The 15,784-nt window shown below is 40.9% G+C and overlaps 1 protein-coding gene across 2 annotated transcripts in view; it reads left to right on the top strand.

Annotated features, from left to right (window-relative positions):
• RBL1 (RB transcriptional corepressor like 1) overlaps positions 1-15,784 on the top strand; it is a 34,756-nt gene that overhangs the window by 1,595 nt on the left and 17,377 nt on the right. For both annotated transcript variants that reach the window (XM_075177514.1, XM_075177516.1), the window contains exons 2-10: positions 2,076-2,209; positions 2,306-2,506; positions 10,039-10,103; positions 11,141-11,269; positions 12,982-13,127; positions 13,598-13,647; positions 14,483-14,669; positions 14,973-15,139; positions 15,280-15,392. In XM_075177514.1, coding sequence (XP_075033615.1) covers positions 2,076-2,209; positions 2,306-2,506; positions 10,039-10,103; positions 11,141-11,269; positions 12,982-13,127; positions 13,598-13,647; positions 14,483-14,669; positions 14,973-15,139; positions 15,280-15,392 — 1,192 coding nt within the window. The remainder of the gene's footprint in view (positions 1-2,075; positions 2,210-2,305; positions 2,507-10,038; positions 10,104-11,140; positions 11,270-12,981; positions 13,128-13,597; positions 13,648-14,482; positions 14,670-14,972; positions 15,140-15,279; positions 15,393-15,784) is intronic.

The following is a 15,784-nucleotide window of genomic DNA, read 5'->3' as shown; positions in this document are numbered from 1 at the left end:
TGCTGTGTTCTGCTGTACATGAAGCAAATGTAAAAGTTGTTTTAATGTACAGGTGAAGGATCTTATCCGGAGTCTATGGTTTTTAGGGTTTTCCAGATAACCGTTTTTAATTTTTTCTGTAGTTTGGGATACTATGAATTACCCCAGTCTTTACCCACAGTGCTGATCCTGGCTGTGCACTTCTCATTATAGCAACACTTCTGTTTTAATTTTTATTTCACAAATTGAACATACCACTATATATATATATATAGATATATATATATATATATATATATATATATATATATATATATAATAGAACCTAAGTGTACTGCAACAGATGGGGACCATATTAAAAAAAAAAAAAAAAAAAAAAGGATTTATATAGGCACCACCACTTAAGATGAATTGTCTTACACCCCATTCTAACGCATCAAGTAATACAAATCCACCAACTGTTGATTGGACACCTGGCTTCCCAGCTAGCAGAAAAAGTGGATAACCGTATCCTTGGATTCCCAACTCGGTTATTAATGATCTCTGGAATGACAGGTGGCCGAGTTGGTCATGTCATGGCAGCTGCTCCTCTGTTTCAAGTAGTGATTCCATGTAGTTAAAGTACAGGAGAAAAGAAAGGTTAGAAGTGTCAGGAGATGCCACAGAATAAAAAGTGTGGTGGGGGGGGGGGGTTAGAGGCACAGTTACTGCAGCTGTGGTGGTTCAAGTGGAAGTGGCGACCGTAAAATTAACACATACTTATATATTTAGAATTCAAGCCATAAATGGCAAGCTTGTGACATTTGCAGTGTAAACATGGTACAAAACTTAACCTTCAAATCCACTGTCACATCGCCATTGTTAAGGGTTGAAAGGAAATTACACATCCAGTTGTATAATCTCCTAAATTTTGATTTTACATGGCTTTCGAAATTTGTTATAAATGGGGGGGGGGGGGGTCATTGTCTAGCATGACCCAAATATGTGTTGTAGGCTATATATACTTGTTTGGGGGAATAGTGGCAAGCTCAGCCACATGATAGATGCAAATCACTCCTGTCATCACACATCATGTACTTCACAAACAGAACTTTGCTGAATAGGGTGACGTCCATGCAGAGAATCACCTGCCTTTCTTGAAGGTGCAGAAAGATCAAATGTTCCTCCTGTGAAACGTACAGTTTGAGTATTGCCTCCCGATGACGTCTCTCTCATACGATTTTCATCTGTATGCAGGTTTTACCAGGGCTGTGACCACAGTGTAGCTACATATTTTAAATAGGGATCATCATTCCTGCCACTAGGAGAGTGACAAAATAAAGTGCACATACAATACAATTAATAGACTCTTATGCAGGCTTATGCCAAATGCGAATTATAAACTTAGTGGCCATAATAATGTCAATTTTAACTCCTTGTTTAACCCTTTAGCCTCAAGACTATTCTACATATATATCAACATTGCTTCTCTTCAACAGTATTTTATGATGGTCGTGTCTTATAGTACTTTAGTATATATGTCAGATGCTTCAATAAGTGAACTAGAGAAACTGATATTTTAAAAAATGAAGACCTAAATTACTTTCCTCCCATTTTTATATTCTTAATGTGATCACAAATTCATACTTTTAATTTCCTTTTAGTTTTCCAAATATAGTGTATTGCATGGTGTCACGAAAAGACCCAACAGGTATTTGTGACATGTAAGTGTGAAAGAGTTAATTATATAAAGACCACCTGATGAGCTATGTAATAATGATATATATGTATATATAATTAGTGTGTGTGTATATAATGTCTATTGAAAGTGATCACAATGTTATCCACACAATTTTTAAGTTACTTGGATATGATGGGGTTAAGAACAACTCTAGGAAAGTTAGGGAGGAGCATCTCTAATCTTGTCTGTTTGCAAGACCATACCATTTTAAAAGCATAAGGAGATGCCATAAGGTGGACAAGATCTTTTAAATAAAAACACATATTGTGTAAAAAAAAAAAAAAAAAAAAACAAATTGGGTCATATTGAGAAATGCCTTGATGATCAACCCATTTTCATTTCTACATATAAACATATTTTTTTTAATTGCTCACAGGGAGAAGTAAAGCACTGGTTGGCTTGTGCTTTATATGCTGCATGTCGTAAAGGTGTAATCCCAACAGTCGGAAGAGGTATCATGGAGGGTAATGGGGTATCTCTCACCCGTATACTCCGTTCTGCCAAGTTAAGGTGGGCTGCCGCACCTGATCTTTGTTCTAAATTTAGTTTGTATGAGTTATAATGCACATGAATAACTAACTGCATTTGTAATCATCTGTTCTGCAGTCTGATACAGTTCTTTAATAAAATGAAGAAGTGGATGGACATGTCTAACCTTCCCCAGGAGTTCAGGGAGCGAGTGGAAAGGCTGGAGAGAAACTTTGAGGTTTCTACAGTAATCTTCAAAAAGTTTGAACCAATATTCATGGATATATTTCAAAACCCTCATGAAGAACCTCCAAGACTCCCGAGAAGCAGAAAGCAAAGGTAGCTGGATAGCAGTCATATTAATACTCAGATGCATCGCTAACAGGATTACTGGCTCTGGGTTGTGGGACTGGACATTATGCATCAAAAAATAAAATCAGAATATATAAGGGTGGGGGGGTGGAAGAATATTTTATGTCTAAATGTGTCAATATATTGCACAGAATATATTCGCCTAAAACTTGTCAATTATTTATATAGCGCCAGCATATTTCATAAAAAAAACCTAATAAAACAAGATGTGTTACAGACAGAGGTAAGCGGGCCATATTTGCAAGCTTACAATTTATAAGACGGTAAGAGATTTATACATGAGGCTAAGTGCCACATTGTATATTGGTCCAGTCAGATTAAATGGTAAAATGTGCTTGGAGGGCTGTATTATCCAGTCACACAGGTATGTTGTTGGTTATCTCACTAATTACTATAAAGTCCATGAACAATAGTAAATATTGGCATAAAGTTAATTGTTTCTCAACTGGCTCTCTGGGGGCTGCAACCTAACTAATGGATTAAGTTCCTCCTTCAGGAATCGGTGCATTTGTATTTTGTTTTTTAAAGTGCATCTGCCATAGTAGATTGTGAGCCCCTTGGCTCTACAAGCTGGCTCCACGTTTTTTTATTTTATTAAACATGTGTCTTGCATTCTCCTGCTGCTTCCCCTGTCTGGGTAGAGAAGCTTCTCTTCTTTATATGTTAATTTTACTTTGACTTTACAGGGATTGTGTTTTGGCAATAGGCAAGTATAGGAGGTTGATTCTTTACTATATATCTATGTATTCAACTATTTGTGGTCACAACAGACAGTGGGCTCAACACTTTACTCAGAATTGTTTTACTCTGACATACTGTGGGGGACACAGGTGTACTATTGAGTCTAGATGTGGGTGTAAGGCACTTTAAATCATCAGGGAACAACGCCTCCCCTTGTATAACTTTACTGGCCACAGTAATACTCTGTTTAGATTAAGTGTCTGCAGGAGCTGGCACGTTTCCTGTGGCTGCTTAACAGCCCCTACCTTTCCACAATTTACTTTTATTCTCCAATAATTAACTAATTGCATCCTGATGCTGAGAGCCAGTGCCATGGGGATATCACAGAAGTGGCCTACAAGGGTGGATTCCACTGGCGACAGCCCGCTTCCAACATTCCGCAAGAGGAGTCCGCTACCTTCCGTAGGGGAACCGGTCACCACTGACACAAGTAGTGACAAAGGTTCCACCACAAACAAAGTAGCATGGACAGAAGGACAATTCAGACTGTACTTGCATGGTCAGGAAATCAACAGTTTGGCTGGTTATTGTAAGACAACCTTCTCCTTAGAGAAAAAAAAGCTTTTTTTCGCCCTAAAGCTTTAAGGGCTGCCAACAATACTTCTGAAGTCCTCTGGAAAAACAGCACAAAAAGAAAAGGGCGAAACAGGACAGAACTGGGAGGAAGAGAGGGAGGAAATAAAAAAAGGAGAGTACAGTCTCATAAAACCTAGGAACACTTTTAAGACCTGTTGGCTAGACACCAGTATGTGAAACTCGCAAAGATGACACCTCCTAAGTGGTGGGAGAAGAGGTCAATGATGTGCATTTCTCGGAGTCCAAGAAATTGTCATGGACCCTAAATGGCATAATATACCTCAAATTTATTGTCTGAGGACAGAAGTAATAAGTCTATCATCTTATATTCAGCAACTTTGTCCATTACTTGTTCCAGAAACATATGCTGGTCCTGGTTAGGGGCATGCAAATTAACAAAAGTATAGGATGAAAATAATGATTACGGAGCGGCAGAGCAGCACCTAGTTTAGTTTAAAATGTTTCTTGCACAAAAGAAACGCCAGCGCTGCCATGATGTAGAGATTCAGGCACGTCTCACCTGGTATCCATAAACCAAATCTGATTTACTGGATGGTTTCAGAAATTGGAGATTGAACCCAAGGGGAGAAGTAAGAAAAGAGGTGGCCCAGGTGAGGAGAGGGAGAAAGGGTATAAAGATACTGAAGGCAAGGACTGCTCAAGAGAGATAGGTAGGGAAGGCCACTTTCATCTCCTGGACAAAACACTTACAGTAGGGGAGTATCGGGCGTTAGTGACAAAAGCATCCATAGCAGCTAATGCTTTACATAGGGCATACTGATGGGGGACCTTCACAAAGTGGATAGTCGGGAGACGTCCAAGGACCCATGAATATCAGTGCAGCATCTAAGACCTAATCCGATGTGCCTTCGCAGGGCAGGGGCACAGAACCACAAGCAAACCCTAGGTAGGCTACGTCAAATAAACACAGTACCAGAAATCTTTTGTTTAAGACCTGAAAAATATGCAACCAAAACAACAAAATGTCAAGACAGGCAGCATTTTCACACACGGACCGGATGACCGAAGCTTAAAGAATTGTGTCCCCGTGATGTGGAATCTGATTAATAAAAGTAGAGAAAACACAATACAGTACAGTAGAAGACAGTTCGCTAAAACATTCAGTCCTGGAACTAGTACTTGTTCTCAAAAGTGGTATAGTGAGGAGTTACTGAGAAGGCATTTCAAGGCAGTACAGGTAGCTTGGTCAGAGTGGAGACGACAGGCTTCCCTGAGTGAGGTCTTGGGGTGTCCCAACGGTTTGCCATGACTTGTCATCTAGAGGAGATGTAAGTGTTTGAAATGGTCTTGCAATTCTGGAAGATGTACTTTCTGAATATCAAGCACTGAGCAAAATGGAATCAGATACATGGGAGTACGTAAAGATTGTCTTTCCATTAATGGTGACCTGTAGCCTGAATCTATATTTTATGTACCGATTACGGAGAACTTTGGTGAACGGCCGGTGCACATAGCGTAACTGAAGTGTGTGCCAGGAACGGTTCTGGAATATCTGAATCTTCTGTCTGTCATAGTCCACCCCAATTAAACGCCTGATAGCTTCTTTCTGAACAAAATAATGTAAAAGGCAATCTGGTCTTGTGTCGACATCTATTCAGGAATTCCATGGATCCTTAAATTATCTCTACCGCGTCTGTTATCGATATATTCTACTCTGTTTTTGGAGGTCTTATGCCTGTCGTGTCAACGATTCACAGGTTGGTTATGGTGGACCTCCGATTCCTTCCATTGGTCCTCTAATGCTGAGGCAAGACTGGTTTGGTCAGCTTGAAGGTTATCCACCTCTTTTATTGACTATATCCCATAATCTCACTTCCACGAGACCCAAATCCAGTTTTGTCGGGATATCCTCCTTCGTTGTGAGTGATTTGATGAATTGTAAAGTATTTACAAGTTCCTGGTTACCCTGTGAAGGAAGGATAAGGGGTGGACTGTCTGGACATGTCAGAAGCCTGTGTGTGGAGGATAGGAGGAATAACTTCAGTCACAGCTGGAGAGGTGGAAACCTTTAAGAAATGCCTAAGATCAGGGGTTCTTTGGGATGTCTGCTGGTTTTCTGGAGTCCCTTCTGGAATGGCCTTTCCTGTCTGCCCATTTTTAACAGAGAAAGAGGTAAGAGTGTGGGTCTGGGCTCGCTGCAGCGGCAGGCCTGTACCCACACACCGACCTCCGGGCGAGAGGAGTAGGAGACTCTGCAAATCTCAGTGGTGTCGGTCGCTAGATAACCTGGCTGGACATGAAAACTCGAGCCGCTGGTAGGACGCGCGGCTAGACCTCAAGTTCGGAGGAGCTGCACGGACTGGATGACAGAGATACTAGTCAGACACCAGAGCACTGCCACAACAAGAGTGTGGGTAGAGAACACTGAGACAGACGGGTAACCCGATGGGGAGGGTTTCCCCTCCCAGAAGATCTTTTATGTGAAGCCTGGGGTCACCCAGATCACAAGCTTCAGATAATCCTCCCAGCATCCGTTCTTGTACCCTCTTCCTATTGCTGGCACACACAAGTGGGAGTTCTGAGAATGTGTACACAGCTGTGACCCGTCTATCAATATCTACCACAATCCCAGGTTCAGGAGCAGCTACCCTTTAAAGACGATGCACACAAAAGAAATGTGGCCTAGAGGTCCTTCCTTTCGTTCCTTTTTGTCCTCTAGGAAAAGAAGCTAGGCCACCTCTGGGGTCCAAGCTTTGGGACTCCAAGGAAGTCAGTGGAAAGGGAAGCAGCCAGGCGCCCAGCTTCCAAACTTGTTGCTAACCAAATGGCATGATGGATTGGACACCCACTTGGGGCTCTTGATAGATTTCGGCCTTCTCCCCCCGCAGAGAGGTTTTTTTGTTTTGTTTTTTTGGGGGTTTTTTTTGTTGTTGCTTTTTTACCATGGGGGCATTAAGGAAAAAGAAAGGACTTTTTACTCCTCCAATCTTTTTAGTCCAGAAATCGTACTTTCAGACGAATACTAAACCTAAAGTCCTTGAACATCCATCTACATGTAGATAAGTTTAAAATTGTCTATGAGGTTTGTAATCGGCAGTAAGGTACAGGGGGTGTTCAAGGTGTCCATGCACTTACTGATTTGGGAGGGACACCAGGTGTCTCCTCAGGTTTGCTGTGCAGTCTCAGCATTTCCATTTCAGGGCCTTACATTTTGGTTTGGTTTGTCATTGACCCCGAGGGCCTTTACCAAGGTCATAGCAGTTGTGGTGGACTTGCTGCAGACCAGAGAGATTACTGATCTCATACCTATCTTTCTGATAAAAGCAAGCAAATTGGTCTATCTTCCCAACCATGTAATACAGACGGACAGGGATCTGGAAAAAAATCCAACCTGGTACCGTCACAGAGGAAGGTTTTCTTGGTGTTACTTTTTGACACCTTTCTACAACAGGTATTTCCACCAGAGTGCAAGATTGTCTTCCTTCATCATCACCATTTATTTATATAGCGCCACCGATTCCACAGAGCTGTACATAGAACTTATTCACATCAGTCCCTGCCCCATTGGAGCTTACAGTCTAAATTCTCTAACATATACACACACACACAGACAGAGAGAGACTAAGGTCAATTTTGATAGCAGCCAATTTAACCTACTAATGTTTTTGGCGTGTGGGAGGAAACCGGAGCACCCGGAAGAAACCCACACAAACACGGGGAGAACATACAAACTCCACACAGATAAGGCCATGGTCTGTAATTGAACTCATGATCCCAGTGCTCTGAGGCAGAAGTGCTAACCACTTAGCCACCGTGCTGCCCCACAGGGCATGGTAAAGTCCATCTTGATCAAGAAGCATGTGTCGGTTCACTTTTACATGAGTTCTGGGTAAAATGATGTTCTCCTTCAAGGGAGTCAAATTCGTTCAGTTTCACTAGAGGGAATTCCAGAATGAACAGGTCCCACTTGCAACTGATTTCTCAATGCATTGTACTGTCATACAGAGTTTGTCGGTCTCAGCTGTGGTGGCTGAAGAGCACCAACCTCACCACTGGACAGGCAATCACCATCTGGGATTGGATCCTTCTCACCACAGATTCCTGCATCCAGGGTTGGTGGATGTTTGAGGAGTCCAAGGTGCCATTTTCAGCCTCTTTGGACTCGAGTCCAAGCTCCCAATACAGGTGCTGTAACACGGTGCAGAGCAAAACGTTCTAGCCATCATCAGTGTTCATCCTAAGGGTAATGAACTGAAAAGAAGATTTTGTCAGCAGGCAGGCTTTTCACCCCATGAGGTTTTCCAGCAGATAATGGACAGGTGGGGTCAGCCAGATGTCGATGGGTTGGGTACTATAGTACGATATGGCAATATATACACTGACACCATTTTGGTGTCAACAGTATATATCGACATATTCTGTCAACATGTTGACAGAATTGTGACTGTCGACAGTAGTAATGTCTACATCCTAAGGGCAATGGCAGCGGCATTGCATTACACGGATGGCAAAATCCGGGGGGGGGCGACAAAAAGTAGGGGGTCCCCCCCAATTTTACTATTAGGGGGACCCGCAGTATGAGGTTTCCCTGCCACAATGACAACCAGCCTGGGGTTGGATTCCGTAGGGAGATGGGGTCTGCAAAAAACAAACAAGCTGCTACAAAAAAAAAATCTGCAAACTACTTCAACTACCAAGCGTATCCATGACTACCAGGGCATGCTGGCACTTGGGGACCCACAAAAGCTGGAACGCTCTTCTTCACCAGATCAAGAGCGTCTTGTTTGTTAGATACCAATTGGTATCTTGTGACTGGTCTGGTTTACCAGTTCTCTCCAGAAGTAATGATTCTGAGGTACTTTCAGAAGGAAGGCATTCAGGCGATTCTGGTGGCACTGGACTGGCAGAGCAGGTTGTGCTACATGGAGACATTCTCAGCATGTCAGAGGGCATGTCATGGTGTCCGTCTCTGAGACCAGACATGCTAAATCGGGGACATAGAGATCTTCAGGGCCTCAAAGTTTACCTAGCCTGGCTTTAACAGTGTACTACTGAATCCATGATCCTTAAAGCTTAATGGCTTCTTGGACTGCATGATTCAAACAGTGTGCTGGGAAGTCTTTTTTCTGCCTGAAATGATCATTTGTTCCGGAAGACCTACATCTGGTGTGAAATTAAGGGGTGTACGGCCTCTTTTTTTCACTTGAACTGTTTTCACCTCCTCTTACAGGAGAGTATGGATGGGGGTTTGAGACTTAAACCCTTGAAGATTCAGGTTTTTGCCCCATACCTTTTTCTTTTCAGATAAAACTGGCACCTTTACCGAAAGTGCACTTCTTACAGCGTGCTACATGTGTAGCCTCCGTACATTCCCCTCCTGACACCCCCCTCAGCGCCTAGGTATCTCATTCTGTTGCTGACAACTTTGTAGCGCCTCCTTTCGATACCTTGGATTTAGTGAAGTTGAAGTTTCTTTTGTTTCCAATGATACCAGTTTTTGACAGATTCGCACCTTTTTCGCTTTTGGTTTTGTTTCTCTTCCTTGTTCTTCTCTGTTCTTTTAGGTTCTTGTCCCAATTGTTGGAGGACCTTGTTCTCTATCCTCTCTCCTTTCTGTACTCTTGGTTCTGTCCTTGAGGCATTGTTAGAACAATGTAGAAGGCCTGACAGCCAACGAGTTTATAGAAGGGGAGGAGCTTGTACTTTTGTAGGGAGATTTAAAGTACCAAAGTTCCTGTACTACACCACCTATACACTAGTGTTTCCAGAATTCTATTTGAAATCAAGAGAAAAGGATATAACAGAAGTATAAAAAATCACATTTTCTTGTTTACAGAACAAAGCTTGTTGCTAGACTCAGACTACCACCTTCTGACTGCGAAGAATATTAAGTAGGGAAATGAGCCAAAGTATTTTCTTAAAGTGCTCTGCTGCCTGAAGGTTGGGTTTAACCCATTAGCCTTCAGGCAGCAGAGGGTTTATGAACCCTTTAAAGAGGCTATGTCCACATTTGCTTTGGAGAAAATAATTTTATAGCCAAGTAAAATCCCATTATTTTGTAAATATGAGCTTGTGATTATTTAGTTGGCGTTTGTGTGGTCTCTTTTTAACATACTTTGCATTGAGAGCTTGTCTATTTAATAAAAGTTACCACTGGTTTGTTAATTCTTTGTGTTGGCTGAGGGAATGCTAATCTAAACTCTTTCCTCCCTGCTTTGTAGGAAATTACAGTGTAATGTTAAAGACCTCTTCAACTTCAGCTGGACCTTATTTGTATATGCAAAGGGTAAGTGTCCTCTTCATGTTTTATTCTTATTTTCTCTAATAAAATGTATTTTATAATCTAGTAATGACATGTAGTGGAGACCATAGAATGGATAAACAAATGTTAAACTGTATTGTCACGAATGCCCAGTCTGTCCTAGATACAGCTATCTAAACAGCTGGCTGTGACTGTCGTCACCTTAGTCACTCAGCAATGAATGCCCCTTTTCTGCCAACGCAAAGAATTTATTATGGTGTCCTGACTTATTAATGTTTCACACTTAAATCATATACACATGTAGCATGATCCTCCCTGGGCTTCCTAAATTCACAAAGAATCACGGAGAATGCACGAGATTAAATTTATTTAATCTGAAAAAATGGCTCCAAGGCTTTGTTACAAAAATTAATAACAAGACATACAATATGTTACAGAAATGAGTTTCAGAAAATAAATGGGTAATAAAATCAGAGTTACTACTGATGTTTGAGGGAACACAATTGAGGAAAGTGGGACATTTCAGTCTTGATGGACTCCCTAATGGAAATGCACACAGTAGTGATGTCTAAACCAGAAGATTTTAAACCTTTTTTCCACATAGCCCTCACCCAACACCTTTGGAGTTTAGCTGTCAAAGACAGATTGATCAAATGTCACAAGGCTTTTGAAGTGAGCTAGGGATGTCCTGAGATTGGAATGTTCACAGGGCCTTGAGTTCTCACCGCTGCTCCTTCGGCTTTGCTACATGGTTTACAACTTTGGGCTTCAAACTTCTCCGAGATCCTTATCAAACCTTGGTCTGGCTAATTTGAAAAGACTATTGACACTTGCATAAGTTCAAACTCATGTCATCTAGCAAAGCACATGTTGAGATTACATTACAAGGTTACATAAAATATTCACATAGTCTTACATGAATTCAACAGAAAATAACAATCCGTCATTAGATATACTACATGATCGTCACAGGTATAATAGCATTTTCAGTTTCAAAATGTCAAATTTCTTCACTGGCATGTTTTGCTTCAAAGTTAAATACATGTCTGTCTATTTTTTAGGCAATTTTAGCCGGATAGGAGATGATTTAGTTAACTCTTATCACTTGCTTTTGTGCTGCCTGGACCTGGTTTATGTTCACACCTTACAGTGTCCCCATAAAGATGATCTGCTCAATCCATCATTTACAGGTAAGTCTTAAACTGTTGACTGCACATTGTTTCTTTCTATAAACTTAGACTTAAGTACATCTATGCCAATCAATGTAAATGTGTGCTATGGTAAGCTTCCCAATCTGAAGTGCAGAGATGCTATATTTATCCATATGTGAGTGTTTTTCTGTGGAGGATACCATTCTGGTAAGCTTTTCTTGTGTTATCCAGAAATAGGGGTACCAGCCATTCATGATTTACAAAGTCTCAACCTACTTGGGTGGTTAAGTATTTTCTCCCACTTTGTATATCCTTCTAGTGCTGGACACCTTGTTGTTTTGTTGTTGGCAAGGATGAAAGCACTTAGTGAATTGTCTCTATGGTGCATTGTTGCAAATCTGCATTGGGGAGCAGATCGATTTTTCTCCTGAACACATCATGGTGAATCAACCATTTTAACTAGTATGAAGATTTTTTTTGGGAGGATGGATTGACAGATTTACCCTAGATTTAGCTGCTACATCTGAAGTTTTGTGTTACATTTATATGTCCTTTGATCTGTACGTTGAGTTATGAAGGGATGTTGTTCTTGTGAGGCTCTGGTAACCATCTGCTTTTCCTGGGTTTCTAGCCCAATAAGAGGGCAGGTGTTCTACTGACTTCAGTTCCATATAGGGGTTTTTTGGGGTTTTTTTCTGCTCATTAGTGCTCAAGGAGTAGGTTTACTTTATTTTTTGGCAATAGAGGTGTTCTCTAGGGGAACACTGCTTCCTACTCTTCCCTTGGTGGCTTCACCAGTCGAACTCCTTCTCAGGAACAGTGTCTCAACGAGACCACATCTCTATAACAGCAGTCCGTGAACCTCTCTGTGTCCGTAATCTTGAAAGGTCAGTTCAGGGACTTGGTGAAGTGTTTTCCTCCTTGGACAGGCAGATGGGAGTTAGCCAAGCCTTGTAAGCATCAGGCTTGGCGAAGACCCGCATTTTAAGATATTCCAAGTCGGAACACTCCTCTCAGGAAGGTGGTAAGATCCAGGGGGCTCAGACTGAGGACTTGACAAGATGGGAGGATTTTATTTTAGCAGTCGGATAGACCCTTGATATTCAGGCTGTAGAACCGGTGGTTCCTGACGTTTCCCTTTCTTAAAAGTAAAAAGAAGCAGACCATTTTCTTTCCTCCTTTCTCGCAGTTGTCTGAACTGTTGGCAGAAACCAGATAGGTGGTTTTAAGTTCCGAGCAGATTCCGCTTCAACTACCCTTTCGCTGAAGCAATCATGGAGAAAGGGAAAATCCACCAAGAGTGGATTGTCCATCTTGCTAAATCCACTACCATTCATATTCTGAACACTGCAATAGGTTCATCGCCCTGGCCCATTCTTTCAGCCGCTTGGCTAATCAAAGTGAGGGCAGAGACAGAGAATTAAATGTGATCACATGTTAAACGGTCTGCTTGTATTTGTTTTGATTTTTTGTGTGTACATAAAGCCCAATCCCTACAAAGCCTTTTAAAAAGTATTATACTATGAGTAAGTCATTTGCTAATGTTTACGATTTGTTCCTCCAGTGCTACGGGTTGAGGCTTTTGTAGGCAGTGGTCCTAACATGGTTTTTCCTTCTGTCTTTGAGCAGCTCCTTTATTGGTTGTACCTTAATTCTATGCATTTCAAAAAGGAAGCAAAATAAGTCAAATGTATTCTATGTAAAAATGATATGCTTATCTAAAAAACAAAACCTTATCTTGTGTAAAACAGCAAAGCTGCCTGTTTCTGATGGCAGTGAAGATCCTACTTGCATAATCGGTACACTATGTGACCATTATGATGGACTTGCAGTGGAAGCCATGGCAATTAAGGAACATTACTTCAAGCCCTATATCTCCAGACTCTATGATAGAAAGGTATGTTGTTTCAAAGGGGTTTAAACATTTAGAAGTCTGTAACATGTCATAGAGGTACATGTTATCTGTGTGTTTTTATGTGTAGGAAAATACCTTGCCTCTCTTATGCTACAAATCTCTCTTGATTCTTCAAAGTTGAACACTTTTTTTTTCCTGGGTGATACTATTAAATGATTTTACACCCAAATACTTGTGGGTGGTCATTCTATTTAACATTATTTTTGTTTTTACATATAGAGGTGGTTGGGTGCTCTTTGTAATGGTGTGTTCCCACAAATTTACATTATCCCACAAAATTTCAGCATGTCTTAGTGTAAAGTGACTGGAACAAAAAAATTAACAAGTTAATATGTGACCTGTAGGTGTACTATTTTATTTTAGTGTTCATTTAAAAACTTGTATTGACAACAACTGGTCCTGTCTGTCAGACAGTGTGAAGAGATTACTATATATTTTTTGTTGTATTTCAGATCATTAGAGGAGACTGTTTGTTGGATATCTCAAGTTTCACAGACAACAAGTAAGTCTAAGTTATATGTCTTGTAAAATTAAACGGAGGCTAAAATAAGTGTTTTCTATGCCCTTTAACCCTTTGGTTGATAAAGGTGAGTAGGACTTGCTCTGTACATGCAGCTCAGAATGGTGCTACTAGCAGTTAAACAAGAAAACCTAAAGATCGCTTCCCATCTTGTTCGGTGGGTCTTCATAAGTCCTACAGTGGAGCTTTAGTTTCATGGGGTCATGTGCATGTAGTGATGTCAAGACATGTATGTGCCCCCTAGGCACTGAACAACTAATAACTAAAAATAAATCCGACCAATTCCTGACTTGGAGAAGCCTACGTTTTGAATAATTGCCTGTTTAATCATTTTTGGAATCTTCCTCTTGTGGTGTATTTCAGCCTTGGGTAATTTACCCCTTATTTGATGATGTAGGTTTTTTTAAATGCCTTCCTCAGTATTTGTGCCCTTGCAACCTTTTACAGTGCACTCCGGTGCTGGGGGACAAGGGGTACTAATCAATTTTTAGCGTAGGTGGATGTCAGGGCTACAATTCTTATTGAGAGACCTACAGCCATTCAGAAAGGAATGGCATTCCCTTCTTTTCAAATGTTTTCTCAACTTCTTGCCTTTTCCACTATTGCGCTACTTTCCCGAGAATGCTATGCTTTCTAAGCTTCGGCTATAAATCAAATTATATTTTCTGAAAATCCAAAGTCTGGAAATATAAGTATGATATATTTGTGCGAGTACTGCACAGAGGAATTACTGATCTCCCCATGTGATATCATATCCCCATTCTCTTTGGTTCCATGTTTGTCACTGAACATTCCATTCTGATTGTCTCCTCTGCAGTAAAGCCTTGAATAAAGAGTATGAGGAGTATGTCCTTACAGTAGGAGACTTTGATGAGCGGGTATTTCTGGGAGATGATGCAGAGGAGGAGATTGGGACCCCCAGGAAGTTTGCTGCAGAACTTCGTATGGGCAACTGCACACCACGGAAACAGGTGGAGTCCAACCTCCAGCAGCATTTTGAGAAGGTAGTTACTTTTTAGCAGAGGTCTTTTATAGATGTGTATTGTTCTTACTGTGTTGTCTTGCAAGTTGTAAAGTTTCTGAAATGCTAGTTTACGATTGGGTGATGTGTACGATATACCACCTGAAAAAATAATCATAGCCTCAACAAGAGCCCTCAAGGGATGGAAAAAAAACTACCAGAAAACTGACTTGTTACCTGCTCTCAACACCATTTGTGCAGCCTGGAGAGGATCCAAGGGACAGTGTGATTAGTTTGTGTTGGTAGATAATTTTTGCTCATAGTAATGTTGTGCCTCACCCCACAGAGGAGATCATTTGCTCCATCAACTCCACTGACTGGTAGAAGATACCTGAAGGAGAAAGAGGCTGTAATCACTCCCGTATCTTCGGCAACCCAGTGTGTGAGCAAGCTGCAGAGCATGGTGGCTGGACTCAGAAATGCTCCCAGTGAACAGCTTATGAGTGTATTCAAGTAAGATCCACATCTATATAATTTTAAGCTTATTTTGTTGAGTAGGCAATGCCTAATAGCTGTGGGGTTATTTAGGATTAACATCCTAATGTCTGTGTTTTTAACTTTTTTTTTTTTATTTATTTTTTCCCTCACCCTAGATTATGTGCTCGCAACCCCATGGAAAATATATTGAATACTGTAAAGGACATTGGGCTACGGTTCTGTCATCATTACACTCAATCATCAGGAGATCACACTGGTTCTCATATTGGTGAGATTTTACATTGAAATAGTTCCAAGATTTATTCATAATTTCTAGGCCAACAGAGTAATTTGGTATTAAACCCTTCATGGATCTCCTAATTTAAAACACTATCCTGTTGATCATTACTGTTACTATGGCTTTCTAAATGCTGGTGCGCTAAATCAACAAGTTATGTCAATGTGGATTGCTGCCAATCTTTAGAGCTTGTTTACATATTCTGCACTGAGATCAGAGAAAACATTGTGAGAATTCATCCTATTGCCCTCAAACTTTCGTATATAGCTTACTACCATGTGCAAATATTCACTGTCAGGAATGCTGTTTGTGTGTTCGTATTCGGTTATTGGTGCACACTAGTATGTGAACATTCGTGAGGGTCCAGCTCTGTTAAGTAGGTC

The sequence above is a fragment of the Mixophyes fleayi genome, chromosome 6 (assembly GCF_038048845.1).
Source record: "Mixophyes fleayi isolate aMixFle1 chromosome 6, aMixFle1.hap1, whole genome shotgun sequence".
Taxonomy (NCBI): Eukaryota; Metazoa; Chordata; class Amphibia; order Anura; family Limnodynastidae; genus Mixophyes; species Mixophyes fleayi.
The sequence above is the reverse complement of the archived record's forward strand: the minus strand, read 5'-3'. Positions and strand labels throughout refer to the sequence as shown.